This window comes from Sarcophilus harrisii, chromosome 3 (assembly GCF_902635505.1).
Source record: "Sarcophilus harrisii chromosome 3, mSarHar1.11, whole genome shotgun sequence".
Taxonomy (NCBI): Eukaryota; Metazoa; Chordata; class Mammalia; order Dasyuromorphia; family Dasyuridae; genus Sarcophilus; species Sarcophilus harrisii.
The window spans coordinates 453,794,740-453,816,714 of record NC_045428.1 but is presented as its reverse complement, the minus strand read 5'-3'; the positions used below and the strand labels follow the sequence as shown (position 1 = coordinate 453,816,714).

The 21,975-nt window shown below is 35.4% G+C and overlaps 1 protein-coding gene across 6 annotated transcripts in view; it reads left to right on the top strand.

Annotated features, from left to right (window-relative positions):
- APLP2 (amyloid beta precursor like protein 2) overlaps positions 1-20,496 on the top strand; it is a 100,724-nt gene extending 80,228 nt beyond the window's left edge. The window contains exons 7-18 of one of the 6 annotated variants that reach the window (XM_031960888.1): positions 636-803; positions 4,750-4,880; positions 5,970-6,044; positions 7,039-7,197; positions 7,958-8,086; positions 11,472-11,571; positions 12,182-12,334; positions 13,210-13,245; positions 16,145-16,227; positions 17,016-17,090; positions 17,519-17,674; positions 18,965-20,496. In XM_031960888.1, the coding sequence (XP_031816748.1) occupies positions 636-803; positions 4,750-4,880; positions 5,970-6,044; positions 7,039-7,197; positions 7,958-8,086; positions 11,472-11,571; positions 12,182-12,334; positions 13,210-13,245; positions 16,145-16,227; positions 17,016-17,090; positions 17,519-17,674; positions 18,965-19,066 (1,367 nt within the window). In that variant the 3' untranslated portion in view covers positions 19,067-20,496. The remainder of the gene's footprint in view (positions 1-635; positions 804-4,749; positions 4,881-5,969; positions 6,045-7,038; positions 7,198-7,957; positions 8,087-11,471; positions 11,572-12,181; positions 12,335-13,209; positions 13,246-16,144; positions 16,228-17,015; positions 17,091-17,518; positions 17,675-18,964) is intronic. The other 5 variants (XM_031960891.1, XM_023499554.2, XM_012545148.3 and 2 more) reach the window with 5 other exon arrangements.
- The last annotated feature ends 1,479 nt before the right edge of the window (positions 20,497-21,975 follow it).

Genomic DNA, 21,975 nt, shown 5'->3' with positions numbered 1-21,975 from the left:
ATATGTAATAAAGTCCCTTTCACTTCTCTTTTCTCCAAAGTATAGATTGCTGTTACTGTCCAGAGCAGCATTTCATAGTTAGAAATATTGATTACAAAATTAGTTTACCTGTATGTTACTGAATCAAGGAAAAAAATTTTAATCTCTTAGGTAAAAATTATCTAACAGGTTTAATAGCATACTGAAGAGATAAGGTAATTTCCTGAAATTAGAGAAGGTTGCATGTTAAAGAGTCCATTGTAGAGCTGAAAAATAAAGACAGGCATAAGCCATGGTCAAGTGTCTATATTTAGGAAGTAGAGCTATGGAAGATTCCAGGCCTCTAGTTGAACATTACAGATACCTCCATCTGTCATCTATTCATGATATTGTCATAGGCATCATCCAGTGCAAATGACTTTTAACTTGCATTTTCTTGATAGTTGCTTACCTTTTTAAATTAAGAACCCTTGGAGGTTGTGAACAGTCAGGTAGCTGATAAAATACTTGGCACTGATTTTCCAATTTTGATGCTTCCTGGATGTTGCATAACCTACAACATTAACCTTACCCAAAGGCTGCCGGTCTGTAGCATGTTAAAAGCATTTGAAGCTGCTGCCTCTTTCCTGCTGACACTCTAACCCATCTCCACACAGCTGTCTGCTCCCAGGAGGCGATGACAGGGCCCTGCCGGGCCGTGATGCCCCGCTGGTACTTCGACCTCTCCAAGGGAAAATGCGTGCGCTTTATATATGGCGGCTGCGGAGGCAACAGGAACAATTTTGAGTCTGAGGACTATTGTATGGCTGTGTGTAAAACGATGAGTAAGTCCTGCCTCAGGCTGGCTCTGGGCAGCAAGCCCCTGTGTCCTGTCTGGCGTTCTGTCCCTTCTCTGGCTAGTCCCTGTGACCACATCTGTGTAGTGTGCCTTGCTGCTGACTCTTGCTGATGTTTGCAGTTGTTTTCTGTTTCTGTTTCTGTTTTTGCTTTTTCATTTCTGTGCTTCCTAGATTTTAGGTTTCACTTTCCTTTTGACAATTGCAAGAACTCATTCTTTTGTCTGCTGCTGGTGTTGGTGATATATGGCTATTTCCTGGTTTGGCTCTAGCCGCCTGGAGATTTGTATTTAGCATTTTGGATTGCTGACCCAGGATTTGGTTGTTTTGGTTCATCATTGGTTGGAATGTGCCTGGAAACTAAGATACTAGCTTGGAAAGCTGTGAAATCAGGACATGCCAGTGTTTGAGGTATCACTGTTCATGCTTATATTTTAGATGTCAATATTATTAGGTTCCTGTGATTCTTGGCATGTACAATAGGAAGAAACCTCTGTACAACTAAGAAGCTAATGTAATGACAGCTTCAGGGTATCCAGGATGATGAGCCTGGGCCTTTTTTAGATAGGCGTAAGAAGATTGCCTTCCCTTTCTCCAGCTGTCTAAGTAACATGTTCTTTTGTTAAGATTTCTCCCTTATTTTGCAGTTCTTATTAATATTCTTGGAACACATTCAAGACCATTCTCTGCACTCTGCAGTTCATTAGAATGATTAGCTACTACTTGATCTTGGAATTTGTTCTTGAGTTTATTTCATTCTACTTTTTGATAGGTCCTAATCAAAGTAATGTTTTCCTACCTCACCTTCCACATAATTTCTGAATAGTATTTTTTTTTTCTAATTACATATAAAGATAGTTTTCAACATTGACTTTTATAAGATTATGAGTTCCATATTAATTTTCCATCTCCCTCCCCTTCCCAATATGGCAGATAATCTAGTATAGGTTTTATATATACGTATAATGATATTAAACATTTTCACATTAGTCATGTTGTGAAGAAGAATCAGAACAAAAACCTTCCAATAAGGTTTTTAAAAAATCTTCTTAATTTAACACTTTCACTTTGAATTTGTGGGAGCTTTGAAGGTTAGCTTATGCTTAAACTTATTTTTTTTCCTTCTACCTTCATACATTTGATGTGTGTGTGTGTGTGTGTGTGTGTGTGTGTAAAATAACTGATAGTTGGCAAGTAGGTATACACCTGATAGCTTTGGAGACTTTGATGTTTAGAAGTTATTTCTAGCTGGGACCTATATGAAATTTAAGACTACACCATAAAGTGTATGTATGTACTTCCAGAAGCAGGTACATGCTTGTAGAACTCCATTATTTTTGATCAATATTTAAAATTCATTTATTCACTAATTTATTAACTTTATTCATTTTTTTTCTTTGCTTTTAAAAATGGTCAGTAAAAACCTGATTATGCAAATAACCAGAAACTTGTCTTTAGTTTCTGTTTAGATTTAAAGAATCTGGAATTAGATAGTAAGAACTCATTAAATTGTATATGTTGCCTAAAATGGTGGTAATGATACCTGTCCAGGACTCTATGAAAATTATTCAATTCATAAAATTAATATCCCTTTTAAAGGCAAATTATGCCTGTTGTGTTGTATCTTTGGGTTTTGGGGTGTGATTGTATGTGTGGAGTGTCACTTATAGATGGAAAAGACCTATTTTCAGCAGGTCGAATTTAGATGGAACAAAAGTAAATTTCACAGTAACTTAACTGTATCTTCTGATCACACCTACTTTTATATATAGAGAGATGTATTCTAATATATGACACTGCACTTGGAGCCAGTAGGAGAGTCCTCCTGTATTTAAATCGTATTGCCCATTTGTGTAAATGTGGCCAAGTTGTCTTTGATTCTTCCCTTATTTATATGCTATGGATAATAATTGTGTAAACTTCTTTCCACAATTGTGAGGAAAATGAAAACATTTTTCATAAGCTCCAAAGCATTCTATTGAGTGTTAACCATTTTTTTTTTAACTTCTTCTGATTTGGTTTTCTCTAACAATCTTATGAGGTATATCTTAATATCTTCATTTGAGTTTAGAAAAATGAGTCTCAGTATTATTTAGTAAATGTCAACTAAGACAGATTTAGGAATCAAATTTGGGTTTCCTTTCTCCAATAATACTCAGTTATAAAGCCTTTATAGTCAAACCAGGGAATGGTTGGTGCAAACAGCAGTTTACATTTTCTTTACTGTCACTTAACTAAATGAGTGGGACTTGAGGGAAGTCATTTAAATGCTCTGAGTTGTCTCAGTTTCCTCATCTGTAAAAGGAAGGGTTGGACTAGAATGCCTCTGTGAGGTTCCTTCTATTTTTTTCACCTATTAGTACATAAACTTCTGCTTTATGTTAAGATTCCTAATTTAAGCTTGACTAACAAAATTTGGAAGATATTCTACATATTTCCAATTAATTGATATATATTATGTGATTGCCATATTCTGTTTTTATCATACTTATCTTTAGAAGAATAATGGATTGCTTATTCTCATCCAAAAGTTATGAGTGTTTTTTACTATTTGAGTCAAATAATCTTCAACAGTATTATAATGAATGAAAAAAATATATTTAAAAAGACTTAGCCTAGTAAGGTACAAAAACCCTTTAGCAGTAGCATGTTAAATTTGTGTGAGTTTGGAATAAGTGCATGTCACTTAATTGCTTTAGTCTTATAATAGCTGAGGAAGGTAAATAGTCGCAGGGGTTTTGTGAAGATATCATCTAGGTTTTTGACATTTGTTTTTCATTTAAAGTTGTGTGCGTTACACAGTTGTGGGAGGTTTTGTTTGTTTTTTTAAACTATGTTGGCATGTCAAGGGTTATTCTGATTAACCTATGAAATCTCCAAGGAAATAGTTTGACAAGAACTTCCATAAATATTGTTCATCGATCCTTTTTCTTATCATGTTGGCAGAATCAGCTGTGCAAGATAACTACTTTTCTGGGTCTAACAGTTTATATAGTGAAGAATGTTTTCACTTTTAAATAAATTTTTTTCCTACTTAATGGCCAGGAGATGTTAATTAAATGTATGTTCATAAATTCAAATGTAACTTAGAGTCAATGTTTCCTGTCTTTGTTCAGTATAACATATTAGTTTTCCATGTTCCTAGTAAATATTAGGTTTAACGTGTGCTTTTCAGCAGTACATAACTTAATTTTTAGTTGGGTCTTTTTTGGGTCCTCATGGAACCTTGTGAAACAAAAACACAACTTGGCCTTTATACATATCACCTTCCTTTCCCTTTCCCTCCTCTTTTTCCTCCCCTTCTCTCCTCTTCTCTTTCCCTTTTCCTTTCTTTTTTTTTTTTTTTTATCTTGCCTGTCCTATAAAGGAGGTAAAGAGTTGAGAAAATAATATATAAAGGTGGAGAATAGAAAGAGAAATGAAGCTAGAACATTCAGCTTTGAATAATTTTAAATCAAATATATGTTCATGAATCAAAGTTGGTTTCTTTGAAGTCACAGATTTATCTTGTAGATAGATACATCTTGGTTCAGATTGTACTAGTTGTGAAGAATAGAAGAATTTCAAAAGTGGTTAACAGTTAAGATTACAAGAAATTATGGAAGAGGATAGAGTAAGTAAATCCTTTCCCTTGCATTCATGAACTGAAGATTTGCTGTTGCTGAAGATAATCTAGGTGGTTGATATATCATTAAATTTCTGTACTAATTTGATCTGATATAGTTGGCTAACATTTCTGTGTAGAAAATTGCTTATTGCAATATAGCAAAGTGAAGTCTTGGCAAACAACAGAAATTCTGTACTCCTTAGCATAACTTAAGACAACCTAAGTCAATTTACAGGTCCCAAGCCTCCATTTCTCCCAATAGGAGAGGAGCAGACAATTTTAGCTCTAGGTCTTGATTCCAAAACCTTTCTTCTAATTTTGTTTCAGTTCCTCCAACTCCTCTGCCAACCAATGATGTTGATGTGTATTTTGAGACCTCTGCAGATGACAATGAACATGCTCGATTCCAAAAGGCTAAGGAGCAGCTAGAAATTCGTCATCGCAATCGAATGGACAGAGTAAGCAAAGACTCTGATATTAGCATCATGTCAGTTTGATGCTCTGCTAACAAGAGTTTTCATTATCAAAAGCCAAACTTAGTACCCTACCTTCAGAGGCCTTCTAAACCAACCCCCTCCATTTTTTCAAAAGGGGAAACTGAGTCCCACAGTCCATAAACAGAAGTTTTGGTTTCCTTTGCCTTTTTCATATTCCAAATATCTTGCCATATGACTATTTAAAAAAAAAAACCCAAACTCCAAGTAACTATGATTATACTTTTCTATAGTTAATCATAGTTAACTCATTTTGGTTTCCTTAATGAAACATCAAACTATTTTGAAAGAACAGTTCTACAAACACAGTCAAACATCACTGATAATCTTAACAATTGATCACCTGGGGGCAGCTAGGTGGGCGCAGTGGATAGAACACCAGTCCTGAAATCAGGAGGACCTGAGTTCAAATCTGACCTCAGATACGTAATATTTCCTAGCTGTGTGACCTTGGGCAAGTCATTTAACCCCAGTTGCCTCAGCAAAAAAAACAACCAAAAACCAGCACCAATAACAACCAAAAAACCCAATTTATCAACTGACACAAATTACTTGTGTGTAATTTTTCACATTGAGAACATCAGTTAGAAAATAGAGGCTTGGAATTCTTAAGGCCATTAAAACTAGAACTTTTAAAGTTGTACACCAACCTATTATAGTTTTTACACCAATATTTTTTGAATTCAGATAACAGGTACCTCAATCTAAAATGGCCAACTGAGCAACTGAGGTTTTGAAGATTCACTGTGGATGGGAAAAACGGGAGTATGGGGTCAGATTGTGGATATATAGAAATATTCTAAAAGTGAACACATCTGAAGTAGTGCTAACCCAATCATACCCATACAGTGTTAGCCTTGGAAGGAGTTTCAGTAATAATCTAGTCCAACAGCCTCATTTTACTGTTTGGAAATGGCCATTAGAAAAAATGATAGGAAACTTTGCCCATAGATATTCCCATATAGAGTTCTCCATGTGCTGAGGACAAAAACTATTTCCTAGAAGAGGGGGAGAAAAATCATTAGGTATATTCCTTAATTTTTTACCTTGTAGGTCAAGAAGGAATGGGAAGAAGCAGAACATCAAGCAAAGAACCTTCCTAAGGCAGAAAGACAGACCTTGATTCAGGTAGGAGAGACTGTCTGTCTTTGGAATTCTAATACCTCTTGGTGGGACAGCTTATTACAAAAAAAAAAAAGTTGATATGCTTGTTGCATAGTTTGTGTTTTTATCTATCTAACTGGCTTACCTCTGGTAGGAAGAAAGACAACTCTCCATCAGAACATCTAGCTGATAATAAGATATATCTATGGTCTTTAACCATTGTTTTGCTTTTCTGGAAGATGTTTTTTTGACAATTCCAGTCTTATATTATGGCTTACCTAACAAAACTGAATCTTCTTTTTTGTATATCAATTGAAAAGACAGAAAATAACAATTTTTGATAAACTTGATTTCCAGGTTTATAAGAATGTAACCTTTAAAGTACCAGTGGCAAAGTATGCTGTCTCGAGATCAATAGTATATCTAGGCTATAGAGGAAGTTGTTATTCTTTCTACATATTTATTTAGGATTTCACATGGGTTAATTGAAATAATTTTTTTTGACTGTCATCTTAAAAGCAGAGTTATTTTATTACTCCCAGACTTGTTATTTTAGATGTTTAGCAATTCAACTATGTCTTCTATGTCTTCACTTCTTCTAGTGTATGGATAGAGCATGACATTCATGAGTCCAAGATCAAAAAATTTAATTCCTCTGTATACCAATGAGTTTTTCATAGAAAATATTCAGCACATTCTATTTTATCCTAAACCTAGTCAGCTATACATTCTTGCCAGTAATCCTAAAAGTGAATGGAAACGATTGACCATAATCTATTATATGATTCATAGTGTTTATCTTAAGCAGGCAAAATATAGTATAAAAATTAAGCCTTTACTTTACCTAAATGCTGTAGAATTAACATTCACAAATAGGCACTCAAAGCAGGAGAATCTCATTTCTCTTATTTGTAGAGCTCACATATATATTGCACATGCGTGTTTCTTTTCCCCTGAATTTAATGCAACTTTTTGGTTTCTAGTAAATGGCATAGTTTTCCTACTTCTCTTGGTATAGCACTTCCAAGCAATGGTTAAATCTCTAGAGAAAGAAGCAGCCAGTGAGAAGCAGCAGCTGGTGGAGACTCACTTGGCTCGAGTGGAAGCTATGCTGAATGATCGTCGTCGCATGGCTCTAGAGAATTACCTGGCTGCCTTGCAGTCTGACCCACCACGGGTGAGCTGTGTTCTTAGTTTATTCTTGATGAACTACATTTTTGTAAAAGAAGTTTCCTCTTTTGCATACCAATTTGTGCTTGTGTCTTTGGTCAATATGGAGAAGCAGGATCAAACTAAGTTGTGATATAATGTATCATTGTGTCCCTATGATAGCTTTTGCTCAGATTGAAGTGTAAGGAGAATAACAATAAAAATAGCCCTTCCAAATTGAATCAAACTTTAATGTCTTAACATTTTCCTCTACCATTTCATACGAGATGAATGGGGCAAAAATAAATGTTCTTCAAGCTAACTGTGAAAGGTTAATGTCCTAAATGGAGAGATATTCATTTCCATGGTCTCAAATTCTTTTTTTCCATTATTCCACCCTCATTACCTTCTGGACATGTCTGTTCTCTTAGAACATGAGAATTGTGACCACAGTATCTTTTAACTTTTGTAATTATAAATTAATAGATCAAAAATTGAGCACATTACTAATTGTCACTAGTGTGGGAGCAATGAAAAGGCAAAAAAAAGAGAGAGAGAGACACTAGAATTGGATTGAGAATGGAAGTTGGGCTAATAATGGAGAATTGGTTATGTGCCCAATAAAAAACTATATTGAACTTTTATCATCACTATGAATAGAACTCCAAAATTATTTCAGCCTCAGAATAAACATATAGAAATCGAAACCACCTTTGTCTTTTAGTAGTTGTTTTCTATTTTGTTTCCAGTACTTTAGTCACTGGATTTTTGCATTCTTCCTCCCTCAGCCCCATCGAATCCTCCAGGCCTTGAGGCGTTATGTTCGAGCGGAGAACAAGGATCGCCTGCATACTATCCGCCATTACCAGCATGTTTTGGCAGTTGACCCAGAAAAGGCTGCCCAGATGAAATCCCAGGTATAAAGAAATAATATAACTAGCAATAATATACATGACAACTTTATTATACATTTATAAGGAAGAATAAGTTGTATAAAATTTGCAGTTTCATGTTCAATCATCTTTTTTATTATACTTTATTGTGGAAATGCTTGTTTTAATTTCATAAATATAGATTAAATATAGAAAAAAAAGAAATTGAGGGGAAAATTTGAACTGAGTCTTGAAGAAAGTAATTTGAGATGGTTAATTGGTTACTTATGCACAGTAGTTTTATGTGATAATCGTAATCCATGGATAATGAGATGATATGACATGTGTTGCTTGTTGCAAAGGAACTAGTTTTAGTTTTTGGGCACTAACACCTAACTAATATGTGAAATTGTATTTGAAAGAAACTATTTCTGAAGTGACTTGAGTTTTCCAACATGGTTAACTTGAGCTGATTATGATATTGTCTGAAGTAATTAATTGATAGTTTGTTCACTTCTATCTGGTGATTTAAGGTACATTATGCCAATAAACTTCTAACCTTGGAAATTTAGTGACTTTTGTACAACCTAATAATCCATATTAGTTCTCATTGAAGTGTTTTAATGGAGGATAGTATTTGCAAATGAATCACTTTTCATTGGTTAATTTGTGATGTAGCTATTAAAACAGTGCCATTAAGTTAGTGGATACTCAGTTTTCCTATAGACAAAGTGTACTTAATAAAGTAAGTACTTTTCCATTTTCAAGAACCAGGTGTCTCCTTTAAAAAGGAGCAAAGAATGGTGGTCAATCCCCAGGACTAAGCATTCAACTGAGGACAAATCAGAATTAATTTTATGGAATAAAAAACTCTGAAATTATTATGCTTTATTTGACACTGACAATTTAAAAACTGTTCAGTCATTGATTGAATATTATCAGGTACCTGGAGAGGAAATAGTCCTGTGGGATTATGCAAAAAATATATATATTTCATAGACCAACTGATTTTATCAGACCTGTATCTTTTTTCTTAAATTTACTCTTCAATGGGGATATTATTTAAATACTTAGATGATCTGTGACATCCCTTTTGCGGTCTTTTACTACTTAGCATAAATTACAATTTCCCCAAATTTTTCTATGTGTACCTTTTTTGTTCATATCTTTGTTTCATAGTTGGTCTGCCCAGTGTGAGCAGACTTGCTTTTTAAAAACTCTTAACATTTTGGAGGTATTAACAAACATATTTAGCACTTACATAAATAGACTTTTTTTGCTTCTACAAAGATTTTAAATGAAAAGAACAAAATAAAAAGCTGATTCTTTGGCTTTGTTGTTACTAATTAGAATTGTGAAAGCCTGAGATAAGTAAACAAAGAGAATTGTACTGAATTTTTGCCCTGTCCTTGCTGAGGTTAGGTGGTTGGACCTTATTCTTTCTCTTCAGAATTCTTATTTTATGTTATTTTTTTCTGGACCTGGGTTTTCAATCGGGTCTGTGCGACTCAGTTTCCCAGGGCTGTTGAGAGTTCAGGTGTCCTGCTCAAGGTTATAGGGTCCCTGACTCTTGAGGCCTACTTTTTATCAGTGATGCCATGGTGCCTTCCTGTGTGTTAAATTTAATTTTTCTAATGAGTCACAAGGCTGCAGTGTAGAAAGAATCATATCAACAAGCACAGTAGAGAGGAGGGAACCTCACCCCTAGAGTTTAAATAGCTTCTCTCCGAACAGCAGTCATGTCCTCAGGCTAAAGTTTAGCCTTTATTTTTATGACCTCACGAATTTTTGATTGTCACAATAAGTGCATTAAACATTCTGTTATTCCTGCTTTATAACTTTTCTTTTGTCATTTTGTGATATTCCAGTTTGATCTCCATAAGGCCCAGAGGTGATAGACTTGGCTTTTATGCCCTTGTAACCTGTCTCCAGGTTTATGTGCAAACGGAACTCATTTGTTAGCTTTCATTTCTTTCAGTGTTTTTGCTGGTTTGTTCACTTATAACATCAACACACTTATGTTAAAATAGAATATTTAAGTTCTATTTTGCTTTGCATTATTTCTCCCAGTACTCTGCTTTTCCATCAATTTATTTGATTGACAGACTGGCAAAGATAAAATTAAATTGCTTTCATCCTTATTTTTAAAGGTCAGAAAGACTTTAATCTATAATAAAAACAGTTCCATTTAATTTTCCAGTTCAGACGTTTGGAATTTTGGGCTTATAGTACCCTCTGTAGGTAAAAAGTTGTCAATATATGTTCAGTTTTCTCATGCACATCCTAGGTAGGATTTGTGGCTTTTGAACTATAGTACTTGGTTTTATTTTGTTTTGTTTTTGGAAAGGGGGGGTCACAATTTTCTTGGTTGGCTATTAAAATTGGATAGCTCTCTCTCATTATCAGGGTGGGTGTTATTTTAGTCTTTTTATTTGACCATTGGATTTTATATAATAAGGTCAGATATTACCAAGTTAGTTACTTAAACTTATGTCATTTGTTTGTAATAAGTGACCTTATTATAGATTTTAATACTTTAATAGTGTGGTGTTTTTAATCTAGAAAAAAGCTTTGCTTTGGGGTGACATTCAGAAAATCTACTTTAGCAATAGTTTCAGCCTTATCTCTTGTAACTTTTTATCAGATTTAGTATTTTGTGTCAAATACTAAAATTTTTTTGAATTGACCTTAGTCTTTCTATTAGACCCTGGAGATAATAAACATTAATGTATTTCTAGGAAAATAGAATTCCATGATTTGGATATTTTGGCCCCATATAATTGAAATTACAGTTCAGTATAGGTTGAGTTCATTGTATTTGAATTCTAATACTATTTTAAAGTTTTCATTTTTGTAAGATTTTGAATTTTCTCTTTTCCTTTCTCCCTCCGCCAGATAGCAAGCTTTACCATATTTAAGGTTATGAGTTGATTTAAACCCCAGCTTCTTAAGCTAACTGTGGTTTGTAACCCCATATGGTTCTTGTGACTGAATATGAGATTGTGAAGTTATGATTTGTTATCAGTAAATATTTTGTTTGAGTATCTATCTAAACCCGGGATCATGTAAAAATTTCTTTGGTGAAGAAGTGTCACAAGTGGAAAAAGTTTAAGAAGCTCTGAACTAGACTAACCTCTTTTTCCTAGCTATGTGAATTAATCAAAATGTATCTTAAGTTTAAAATTAAATAATAGGCAGAATTGTGAGTGAAGTCTATATTTACTAAGTTCCTAATTTCTTCTGGGCATGGATTTTTTATATTTTATTGTTAAAGTATTAATTTAGTCATTAGTGATGAGTGGGTTCTTATAAGTAAGTTGTGTTAGTTTGAGATTGAGTGGTCTGGAAATGGTCTTGTAGGGAGATATATTTTAGTGGTTGCTATTGAAAAAGGAAAGCTACCAGTTTAACTATGATTGTGTCTGTGTAGGTAATGACTCATCTCCATGTGATTGAAGAGAGAAGAAATCAGAGTCTGTCTCTGTTATACAAAGTACCTTATGTGGCACAGGAAATCCAGGAAGAAATTGGTAAGTAGCAGAAGTGTTAAGTATCTGAGGCTGGATTTGAACTCAAGTCCTCCTGATTTCAGGGCCAGTGCTCTATCCACTGCGCCACTTAGGTGGTCCTACGCTTTTTTCTGTCTAGAATTAGTTGTTACTAATTATGTTGGGAAGAAGCTAGAGAGGATGGGAACAACTGAAGGTGAGGTTAACTTAGAGTTATTATGCCAATACTTTTATATATTTGAAGATTGAAATCAAAGTTTTCTGTGTAGGATCTATATTCCAAGCTTAGGAAAATGACATGGGAGTTGCTAGAATGACTGATCCACAAATGCCTTTTGTTTCACTCACCATGTAATAAATTTGAATACAGGAAGAAAATCTAGGGTGTAAAATAGCAAGTATGCAGGAAAGTAGCCTGTTTACTTTTTTTTTTTTTTCACAACTGCTATTTCTCAGTCTTGTTTTTTCCTCCCTTCCCTTCTATTCAACCAAGCCAAGAACATTTATCTATCTAAAGTCATATGCATTTGTACCTTCAGTTTTGTTCTTGAAATCCTTTGAAAATGAGGCATATGATAAGTCTTTTAAATTTAATTTTATTCTCTTTTGCTTCTTGCCTAATTTTTTAAAGATGAATTACTTCAAGAACAGCGTGCTGATATGGATCAATTTACCTCATCCATCTCAGAGTCTCCAGTAGATGTTCGGGTTAGCTCTGAAGAAAGTGATGAGGTTCCACCTTTCCACTCATTCCATCCTTTCCCCTCCTTACCTGAGAATGAAGGTATGTATGGCTGAAAGTGTGACTCCCTGTCAGGGAGCTAGGATACTGATATCACTTATTTTGAATACTGGGATGGATTTGATGGGAAGAAGAGAGATTTGTATGCCTCCACAAAGAACTTGGAAAGCTTTCAATATGCACTGAAAGTAAACAAGCTTCTGGGCCCAATGCTCACTGAGAATTACTATCGACAGGCTACGTATGGACATGTGGTCACATGCCTCAGTCATTGCATTAAATCTTTAGTTCTGTTACTGGAAGGGGAATGATGGGATATATAGAAAGTGGTGGGATTGGGCTTTGCTTCCAGGTCAGAAGAGCAATAGAAATTTCCATTATCCTGATTTTCTTGCAGTTCAAAGATATTTGATTAAGCATAATTTAATGATGCCCTATTTGACTACTTCATTCTTAAAGCTATTTCTCCTACCATATCGCCACACATTCCCTTGAAAATGTATACCCTTTTAATTGGCCAAGGTTCTTTTCATATTTTAAGGGCACATCGTTTTTGTACTTGGAAGTGACAATATTACTTTGTTAGCATATAGATAATTCTAATTTAGATTTCTTCTCCTTCCCCCCCCCCCCCAAGGAACTTTTATCCTGCAGATTAAGCTTCATCTTTTAAGGGTATACTAACCTGCAATTACCACCAAAGGCCCAAGAATGCTAAACCAGAGTATTTTCTAGTAAATCTTTGGGTCTTAATGGTAGGAAGTTACAGGATTTTGACTTGTTTTTAATACAAAGCCCCTTGTTCTTTACAGAAGTTGCAAAAGCTCTAAAAACAAGAATCTTGAAGGAGAGCCATTTTCTTTTTCTTAATCTCCTCTTTTTTGCTATTTTGTGTTTGTTGTTTTCCCTTCTGCTAGACACCCAGCCGGATTTGTACCATCCAATGAAAAAAGGTTGGTTTGTAAAAGCTGCTCCTTATAAGCCTTCCATCACTTTCCACTTCCTCAGTGTGTTGGTAGTTTCATTTTATGTTTCATGCCATCACCTGATTTTTTTTTTCCCACCTCCCTTTGTCATAGTTATAATTTAGCCTTCTTACAGAATATCTGATATATAGTAGCTAATGGACATACCTATGTCTTTGAACTTAGTCTTGGATTATTGAGGGATATTTTTGTCAGCAAGAAATATTAGTCTTAGCCACTGATCTTTCTTGTTTAAGCATTTCTTCATCACCTTTTATCTTCCTTTTTAGAAGTCTTTCATCTTCACAAGGCTTTTCCTTCTGGCTTGTAGTGTTCCCTAAGTCATTAGAAATTAGGATGAAGAAAAGGGTTATTTGGAAAACAAACTGAGTTTTTAATGACTTCCACAGTTACCTTTGAGAGATAGCTTGGTGTAATGAGTAGAGGCTCTATATGATTTGTCTTGTAATCAGGAAGGTTCCAATTCCTGCCTCTAACAAATAATATTTATGTGACCAGGAGAAAGTCTTTTAAACTTTGTCACAGGTAACTCAGAAGATTATAAAATATGGGTTGGTTCCTACTTTGCACTTGGGGAAAGTTACCCTAACAAGATTTGCCCACACAAGGGCAGTCATGTGTCATTGTTCCTCCAAAAACATTACACATTTGTGTGTTTTTCTTGGTTTACAGAGCACTTGTAGGTGGTAAACATGTGGTACCTATTATAATGTTGAGGAAACGAAGAACAAGAAATGGGAACTTGTTCAGTCAGTCATACAGCTATTAAGTGGCAGAGCTAGTACACAAAACTTTGTTCTCTGGACTCATATCAGGCATGCTTTCCTCTGTACTATACTCTTCCTCGGTGTTTGGAACAGCACCTAGTTTACAGGTTGATTTGTAACTTCTTTGGTAGCAATGGGCTGTTTTCAGTTTACAGGATTCTAGTTTGACATCCTTACATAAATAGGAGATATGGTCAAGAGCACTACATAAACATTCTGTGGTTGTTAAAGTGGTCTACGGTTGAGTATATCTAGGTGGGTCTGGATAGTACATTCATATGAATGCATCGTCATCCACTTTAATGTGAATTTCCTTTTAGAGAAGAGTGTCCTTATCTAATTAAGTAGTCTAAGTATAGAACCAATTTTAGCATCTGTTTTTTTTTTTTTTTAATTTATTTAATAGCCTTTTATTTACAGGTTATATGCATGGGTAACTTTACAGCATTAACAATTGCCAAACCTCTTGTTCCAATTTTTCACCTCTTACCCCCCCACGCCCTCCCCTAGATGGCAGGATGACCAGTAGATGTTAAATACATTAAAATATAAATTAGATACACAATAAGTATACATGACCAAAACATTATTTTAGCATCTGTTTTTGGAAATTTGTCTGCATCCCTGTGTCACTTGGACTGTTATTAGTCTGTTGTCTCCAGAATTTTTTTCAGATGTCATATATAACCATAAAGTATGTCCTTCCTTTGTGTTAAGACATTTAATTTACCATTATCTATTTCTTTAGGTACATTGTTGACTTATTTTAAGAAGTTATTTACCACTTGCTCTCTAGAAATTACTTGTTTGACTTTTGAGACCCCCCAAATCAAAATTGAGTTGTCATTTTAAAGAAACACTTTTAAGTTGAAGCACAAAAAGAATTTAGCTAGTTTCAGTTGCTATTTGGAATTTTTTCTCTCATTTAACTTAATGCTGCCATTTATTTTTTTAAGATTCTAGTTCCATAAAATGTAAGCTTTTAAAATTAAAGCAAGCAATACTGATTGAGGCAATAAATTTCCATGTTCTTCTTTCTTAAATAGTTGGAGCATAGCTTTGCTGTCTCCTTGGCATTTTTTAAAACAATAAAACCTGTCCTTATTTAACTTAACCTACAGCCAAGTCTGCAGTTCTTCCTTAAAAGGGAAGCTTGAGGAAAATTGTGCCTGTTTTGGCTTCAGTATAATGAGTTAATGCGTCATGCATTAGCAAAGCTGCAAACTTAGAAACTCTGGTAGCTCTGTTATTAATTGCTGAATATTAAGTACTGTTTTAATTTGTGAGCTGAAAAGTTTTATTTCCCTGACTTAAAGCTTCATTGTCTTTTTCTCTAGGAAGGATAGTACCTTTACATATGCTGATATTTGGGTAGAACTCTTTACTTTCCCCTTCCTTTGTACCGTCACCTCTTTTTCTTCCCCTCTTTTCTTTTCCCTTTTCTGTGCTTCTCTCCTTCCCCTCTCCCCCCAATAATTTTCTCACTTTCCTTTTCTTTGTTCCCCCTTTTCCTTCCCTCAGTATATACTCAGTCTATATTTTACATCTAAAATAATAAGGAATTTGTTCTCTTGAGTTTTGTTTCTGGGTTTGTTCACACTATGATACTTGGTGTTATAGAACCACAAATGTGTGATGTTGGATCGTGATATTCTTTGCTGATAGGAGGATATCTTTAGGTTAGAAATATTCCCTTCTCTGGGTCAAGGATTGATTTCATTCACTTGTTCATTTTGAAGGGCACCTGCATGCCATTGCAGGAGCAGTTAGAGCATGATAGAAGGTGATCTACATTGTGAAAGATTGCATTATTTAGGTTATTCATTCATTCCTGGGAACCTCTCAGGGCTTCAGCTTCCATTTTTCTAGGTCAGTTCTGTCTTCCTTTCCATCATAACCATATAATCTTCAAAAAAAGCACCAGTGTCACTCTTCATTATAGTTCATAGTACATCACCTAAAATGTAAGGGGGAAAAAACAATGTAATATCAGTTGTATGTGAAAGGCTCCCCTATTCTTTCAGTGGTCCTTGACATTATGAGGTTTACATTTGGCTAGCAAATTCTTAAAACCTTATTAGCAATATTTTTGTGCATAGGATCTGGTGTGGCAGAACTAGATGGATTGATTGGCGCTGAAGAGAAAGTGATTAACAGCAAGAATAAAGTGGATGAGAATGTGGTGAGCCTTCTTTTCTCCCTTCTCATTTTCATTTTGAAAGTATAATTAAAACAAATAGCATTGTTTCACATGCTTTACAGATGAATAATCATGTGTGCATTATCTTTATGGTGCCAGAAGATTAAGTAGGTCTGGGTTGACTGCTTACAGGCTTAACTATACTGATTCACATCTGGGTTTGAAGAGGGAGTAGAGAACCTCTATTACAGCAGAAGCAAGACTTGTCATTGCCTATTACTTGCTGAACTTTGGAGGTTGGGGGGAGGAAGATTTCTTAGCAGGAAAACTGAATGAGGCCACTTTCAAGTGAATGGAGGATTGGTAACTTGACTGAGGGCAAAAGTTAGGTTTGACTCTCTGATTGCTCAGAGATTTGTCTTGTTTTCACAGTCCTATTCCCTAAAACTGTACTTTCTGGGCTTTAGTTATTGAAGTCTGATACTTGAAGCCAAGTCTACTGGTTTCCCAAAATATTGTGCCACTTCGATGTGTGATTAGTTTTTTAAGTAACCTTAATGCAGTGTCACGGTAATGGAAAGTTTTCATGATAGAATGAAGAACCAGCACTCCAAAACCACTTGGATGAGCTGCAGCATAGTCTTGCCTACATACTTACCCCCAATTTGAGGGATGGAGCATGGGCAATGCTAGTGACTGGTGTCCAGAGGTATATATTTGACTTCCTCTGCCACATTCCTGTTGGTATGGAAGATGAACAATATCTCCCAAGTGTTCCATCCTAAATCTCCCCTTCTGCACAGTCACTGATCCCTTCATGACTGTTTTAGGTCATTGACGAAACCCTGGATGTTAAAGAAATGATTTTCAATGCTGAGAGAGTTGGAGGACTTGTGGAAGAGCCGGTATGTATGTAGTCCCAGGGCATAGTGCCATTCTTTCTGAGGCTTCTCTATTCCCCCTTCCTTCATTTGAGCTGGAAAGGAGAATTTTATTAAACCTGCTTTTAGTATATCTTCAGCAAGTTGTTAGTTCCTGATTTTTCAGACCTTTGGGAGATGACCTTAAAACCTTTGTGTAGGGGCTTACGCTTGGGCACAGATTTGGAGTTTTCTGCCAGTGTCTACATATGTTCATTTGATTGAGAGTCATGATATAGGTGTGTTTTGGTGTTGCATTGTATTTAAGGGATAGAGGTCTAGTTTGTTATGGGTAAACATTACTTGAGTGCCCTCAGTGAGGCACTAGCTTCTAGGGAAGTTTTCATTGTGTACAGAAGATAACCTGAGGGTTCTTGCTGGTTTTTTCCCTTCTTGGTGGGTTGTTATTTCAGGAGTCTGAAGGATCACTACGGGATGATTTCAGCCTAAGCAGTAGTGCTCTCATTGGCCTGCTCGTCATTGCTGTAGCTATTGCTACTGTTATCGTCATCAGCCTGGTGATGCTGAGGAAAAGGCAATATGGCACCATTAGCCATGGGATTGTGGAGGTAAGAAATAACTTTCTGTTATTTTGATTTCGGGCTGATTTTGAGTTTCCAGACCATTATGACAAGTATTTCTTGGAAGTTTATCATCTTAACCTTTCAGGTATTGGACACGTTTAAGTTTTTTCAATTGTATTGTTCATTAAATTATTAGAGTTTATGAAAAAGGTTCCCAGAGCTGAATTATATATCCAAAATTGAGTTGTTTATTTTCTCCACAGCCCTGCTTTCCCTTTGCATGACTCTACTGCCTTGATTATCTTTATGAATATCTCTAATTACACCCTTCATATTTTTAACCTCTACTAGTTGAAGTTCAGACTTAATTCCCTGTGATAGGATGCAGTTACACTTCTCCAGCCTTTTTTGTTCCTTTTCTTTAGTCCATGGATAGCCGAGCTAGAAGGCCCCTTGGTGGTGACCAGACATAGTTGACTAGTTTTATAGATGAGGGAACAAATGCAAAACCTGTGAGTTGATCCAGAGTCGCATAGTCAGTAAGGGGACCCTTTAAATTACGATTCTAGGTCAGTATTTGATCCATGTCTTCCAGACTACATGTTCACTGGCATCTTTATTACATTGGGATGTTATTTCCATCTTGATCCCGTCTTATGTTGCTCTCTGTGCTTTTGAGTATTCTCCCGTCCTTTAAATCCCAAAAGAAAGGCTAAATCTTCTCTAATTATATAATTATAGATTATAAAATTGATAGTACTATTTTTTTTTCTAGTAGAAGAAAGCTGATTTTTAGAATCATAATTCAATATGTAGGAATAATCAACATAGTAGGTTATCTTTTTATAATTCCTCCTAAGTCATAATTGGATTATCTTCTCACCACTACTTAGATGAAAAGAGTAAATTATTATTTTCACTATGTAGATTATTGACTCAGTCTTGGGATCCTAAATTCAATTGTTTGAAATGCATCTTGAGCAAAGGAAATTCAGACTCATACCTATTTGGATGGTGGATTTGTACTGTTTGAACTTGAAGGTCTAGTTATTTTAGACTTGGGCTTCTTAAAATTTTTTTTTACTTAAACTTTTTCCACTTATAACCTCTTTTCCCCAGAAAAATTTTCATGTGGCCCTGAGAGTATATAGGTATATAAAATAGGTGTACAAATCAAACATTTATTGATAATCATAATTTTGTGATCCTCCCCCCCCCACACACACACACACACACATTAAGTGATGAGGTTCTATATGGGGTTGCATAGTACAGTTTAAGAAACAGGGTTTTAGACTATGTAGCCTTGACTTTTGCTGTGTATCATTTTCCCAGGTTGATCCAATGCTCACTCCTGAGGAGCGCCACCTGAACAAGATGCAGAACCATGGCTACGAGAACCCAACTTACAAATACCTAGAGCAGATGCAGATTTAAATAATGTGAAAATGTAGCACTCCTGGTGGGAAGGGAGGTGTGGTAAAAGGCGGGCCAAAAGGGTCCAGTGTTTTGGATCAACTACTGACCAACTGTTGCTTCAAGAGGATTTCATCTTACATTCAGAACTCCTGGATCATTAAGACTATAAGTACTACTGTAGAGTTGCAATTTCCATTCTTTTAAATGGGTGAAAAATGATAATATAACTATATGATATATAAATCTTCTTAAATGAAATGAAAATTGATCTATTGCAGATATATGAGTGTAGTTTTTTTCTTTTTTTAAATTAATCTGAAAATCCAATTCTATTGTATTGTCTCACACAAGCTCTCTCTATAAATGGAAGATGTTGATTTTTATTTCTAATAGACTGTATATGAAGGTCGTTTGTACTGCATTGTATAAATGAACTCGTAGCTCATTTATCATTCTGGCTTTTATATATAAAAGCAGTATTCCTTTAAATGAACTTGTGGAAAGTTGCAAAGTGATCAAATGAAAGGTAGAGATGTAGTGCTGGACCACTGCAGCACATTGTGTGGCATCTCTTAAACATTACTTTTTAAAGAATTAGTTTCTTAGAGATCTGGTGCTTCCACTGCTGGGTTACTTGGTGTTTGCATGCACCAAGGTGCATTTGAAGAACCCAAGGTTGTGTTTGAGGTCTTTTGCCAGCATGATGTACACAGATAGGGCAGTAACCATAACCACTTTTCTTCTTAAGTCTGTTCTCCTTTAAGTCTGTGCAGTTGTGCTCAATGCTTGCCGTCCCTCTCTGGTCTGTTATGTAACTTACTTTCCCTTCCCCCTCCCCCAAACAAAATCAAGTTTATTTGACTTTTCTCTTTCCTTGAACAAAGCTTTAAATTTTTGCTTCATTGGCATTTGCCCTTTTAAACATGTTTTCATCTCACCACCTCTCCCTTGCCCTTGTCATCAAGTTATTTGGTGTCCACCGTAGAATATTTATAATCATGGGAGGGACTGGGCTGCTTATAATACTCCTGGACCTAGACATTCCCCATTCCTGTCATGGGAAGAAGGGAGAAAAGCTGGGGAGAAGTTGAATGTTTGCTTTCATTTGGAAAAAAGGATACTGCAACTTTTATAGAAAACTGGATCTATAGGCACCATGGAGAGCAGTGATGATTTTTGTTTGCATTCACCATCATGTCTTTGTAATAATGCTTGTATAGTTGATGTTGATGCTCACGGCTTTTTTTAAATTTGGAGGTTCTGGTAACCTGTGGTGTATTTTTTCTATTTTTCTGTGACTTTTTGGGTTTTCCCTTTTTTTCCCCTTTCCCACCCATGTCTCTCCCACTATGCACAGATTAAACTTAACCTGCAAACTCTTTAGTGTGGTCTGTGGGGAATGTACAAAGTTTAAACACATCAATAAACACTTTAACTTCCACAGAGAATCCTTGCATTATTCATTGGCATCGTTATTTCTATATCTAAATAACTGTATCTTTCTAAGAAAAGTGTTTTATTAGAGGGTTTCAGATTAGTCTAATTATACAAAGAAGCCCATGGTTCTGAGCCCAGAACATTTTTCATGTAGGGATCTGGGTAACCTTGGTAGCTCCCTTCACTAATGTAGATTTCTATCCAGCCTTTGAATTATATTAGGTAAGTGCCTGAGGCAGAAAGGACTTTCCAGAAAGTTCACATAGTTATGAAGTATCAGGTAGGAATCTAATTCCTATTAAATCCTGCCCATTAGTAGGGTTATCATTTTGAAAAATAAAAACTGGGAAATCTGCTCCATGAATATTCATCTTGAAATATTTGCTTGGATTTCTGAAGCATGATTCCTGAAAGAATAAACAAGGCCTATAATTGGATTTCTGCAGTGACTTGTAGCATTCTCTTGTAATTTGTGAATTTTTTTCTGTAGCCTACTGCCACTAGAGGGCCCCAGTCTCTTGTCATGAGGAAGGTAGCAAGTGTTTGCTTATTTGATCTTCCACAAGTGTTCTGTGTATTCAGAAACTTTCCAGATGATGGGCTGTGGAGGGAGGTCTAAAAGTCATCTAATCTAGAGAAAACTGAGGTCCAGTTCTTCAGAGTTTGCAAACAGAGGAATCAAAACTCAAATCCAGGCTTCCTAATAACCTCCCAAGACTTCCAAATCCATCTTTTCTAGTAAGGTATTTGTTTCTTATAAGTGATTTTTTTTAAATAACATCTCTTTCTGGGTATACTTATAGGCATGAGATATAAAGGAGATTTTAGGCTCTGATCTAGCAGAGTCTACTCTTCTTTTTGCAGGGAGTGAATTAAATTTTATTATTTTCATTGAACCAAAATTTGTCCCTCCCCCCTCCCATCCCTAATTGGGGGAGGGTAGGGTGGAGAGCCCTTGTTACAATGTTAAATTCCCATGTTGGCCAAATTAAAAAATGTATTTCAATCTGTATCTTGGATCTTTGGTGTATCTATCAAGAGGTAAGTAGGATATTTATCATGAATTTCTAGAATGGTAGTTGATCTTTGCGCAGAGTTGTTATGTCTTTCAAAGATGTTTTGTTTTTTTTACAATATTGTCTTTTTATTGTTTTCATTTACTTGTTATAATCCTTTATCAGTTCATACAAGTCTCCTCGTATATTTCCTTTTGACAGTTGTACTCCAATCACAATCATAAGCCACAATTTGCTCATCCATTCCCCAATTGATGAGCATCCCCTCACTTGCCAGTTTTTTTATCACTATAAAAAGAGCTGCTAAAAATATTTTCCCCTTTTAATGATTTTTTGGGGGGGGGGTATAAGGAATGAACTGTTTTTATAAATTTAATTTCTTAAGTACTTGAAAGGTGAGGCCTATGTCAGACACTTGCTGTAGAACTTTTCATACTCATTGTTTATGGTATATTTTAGCAAAATGTTTTCCTG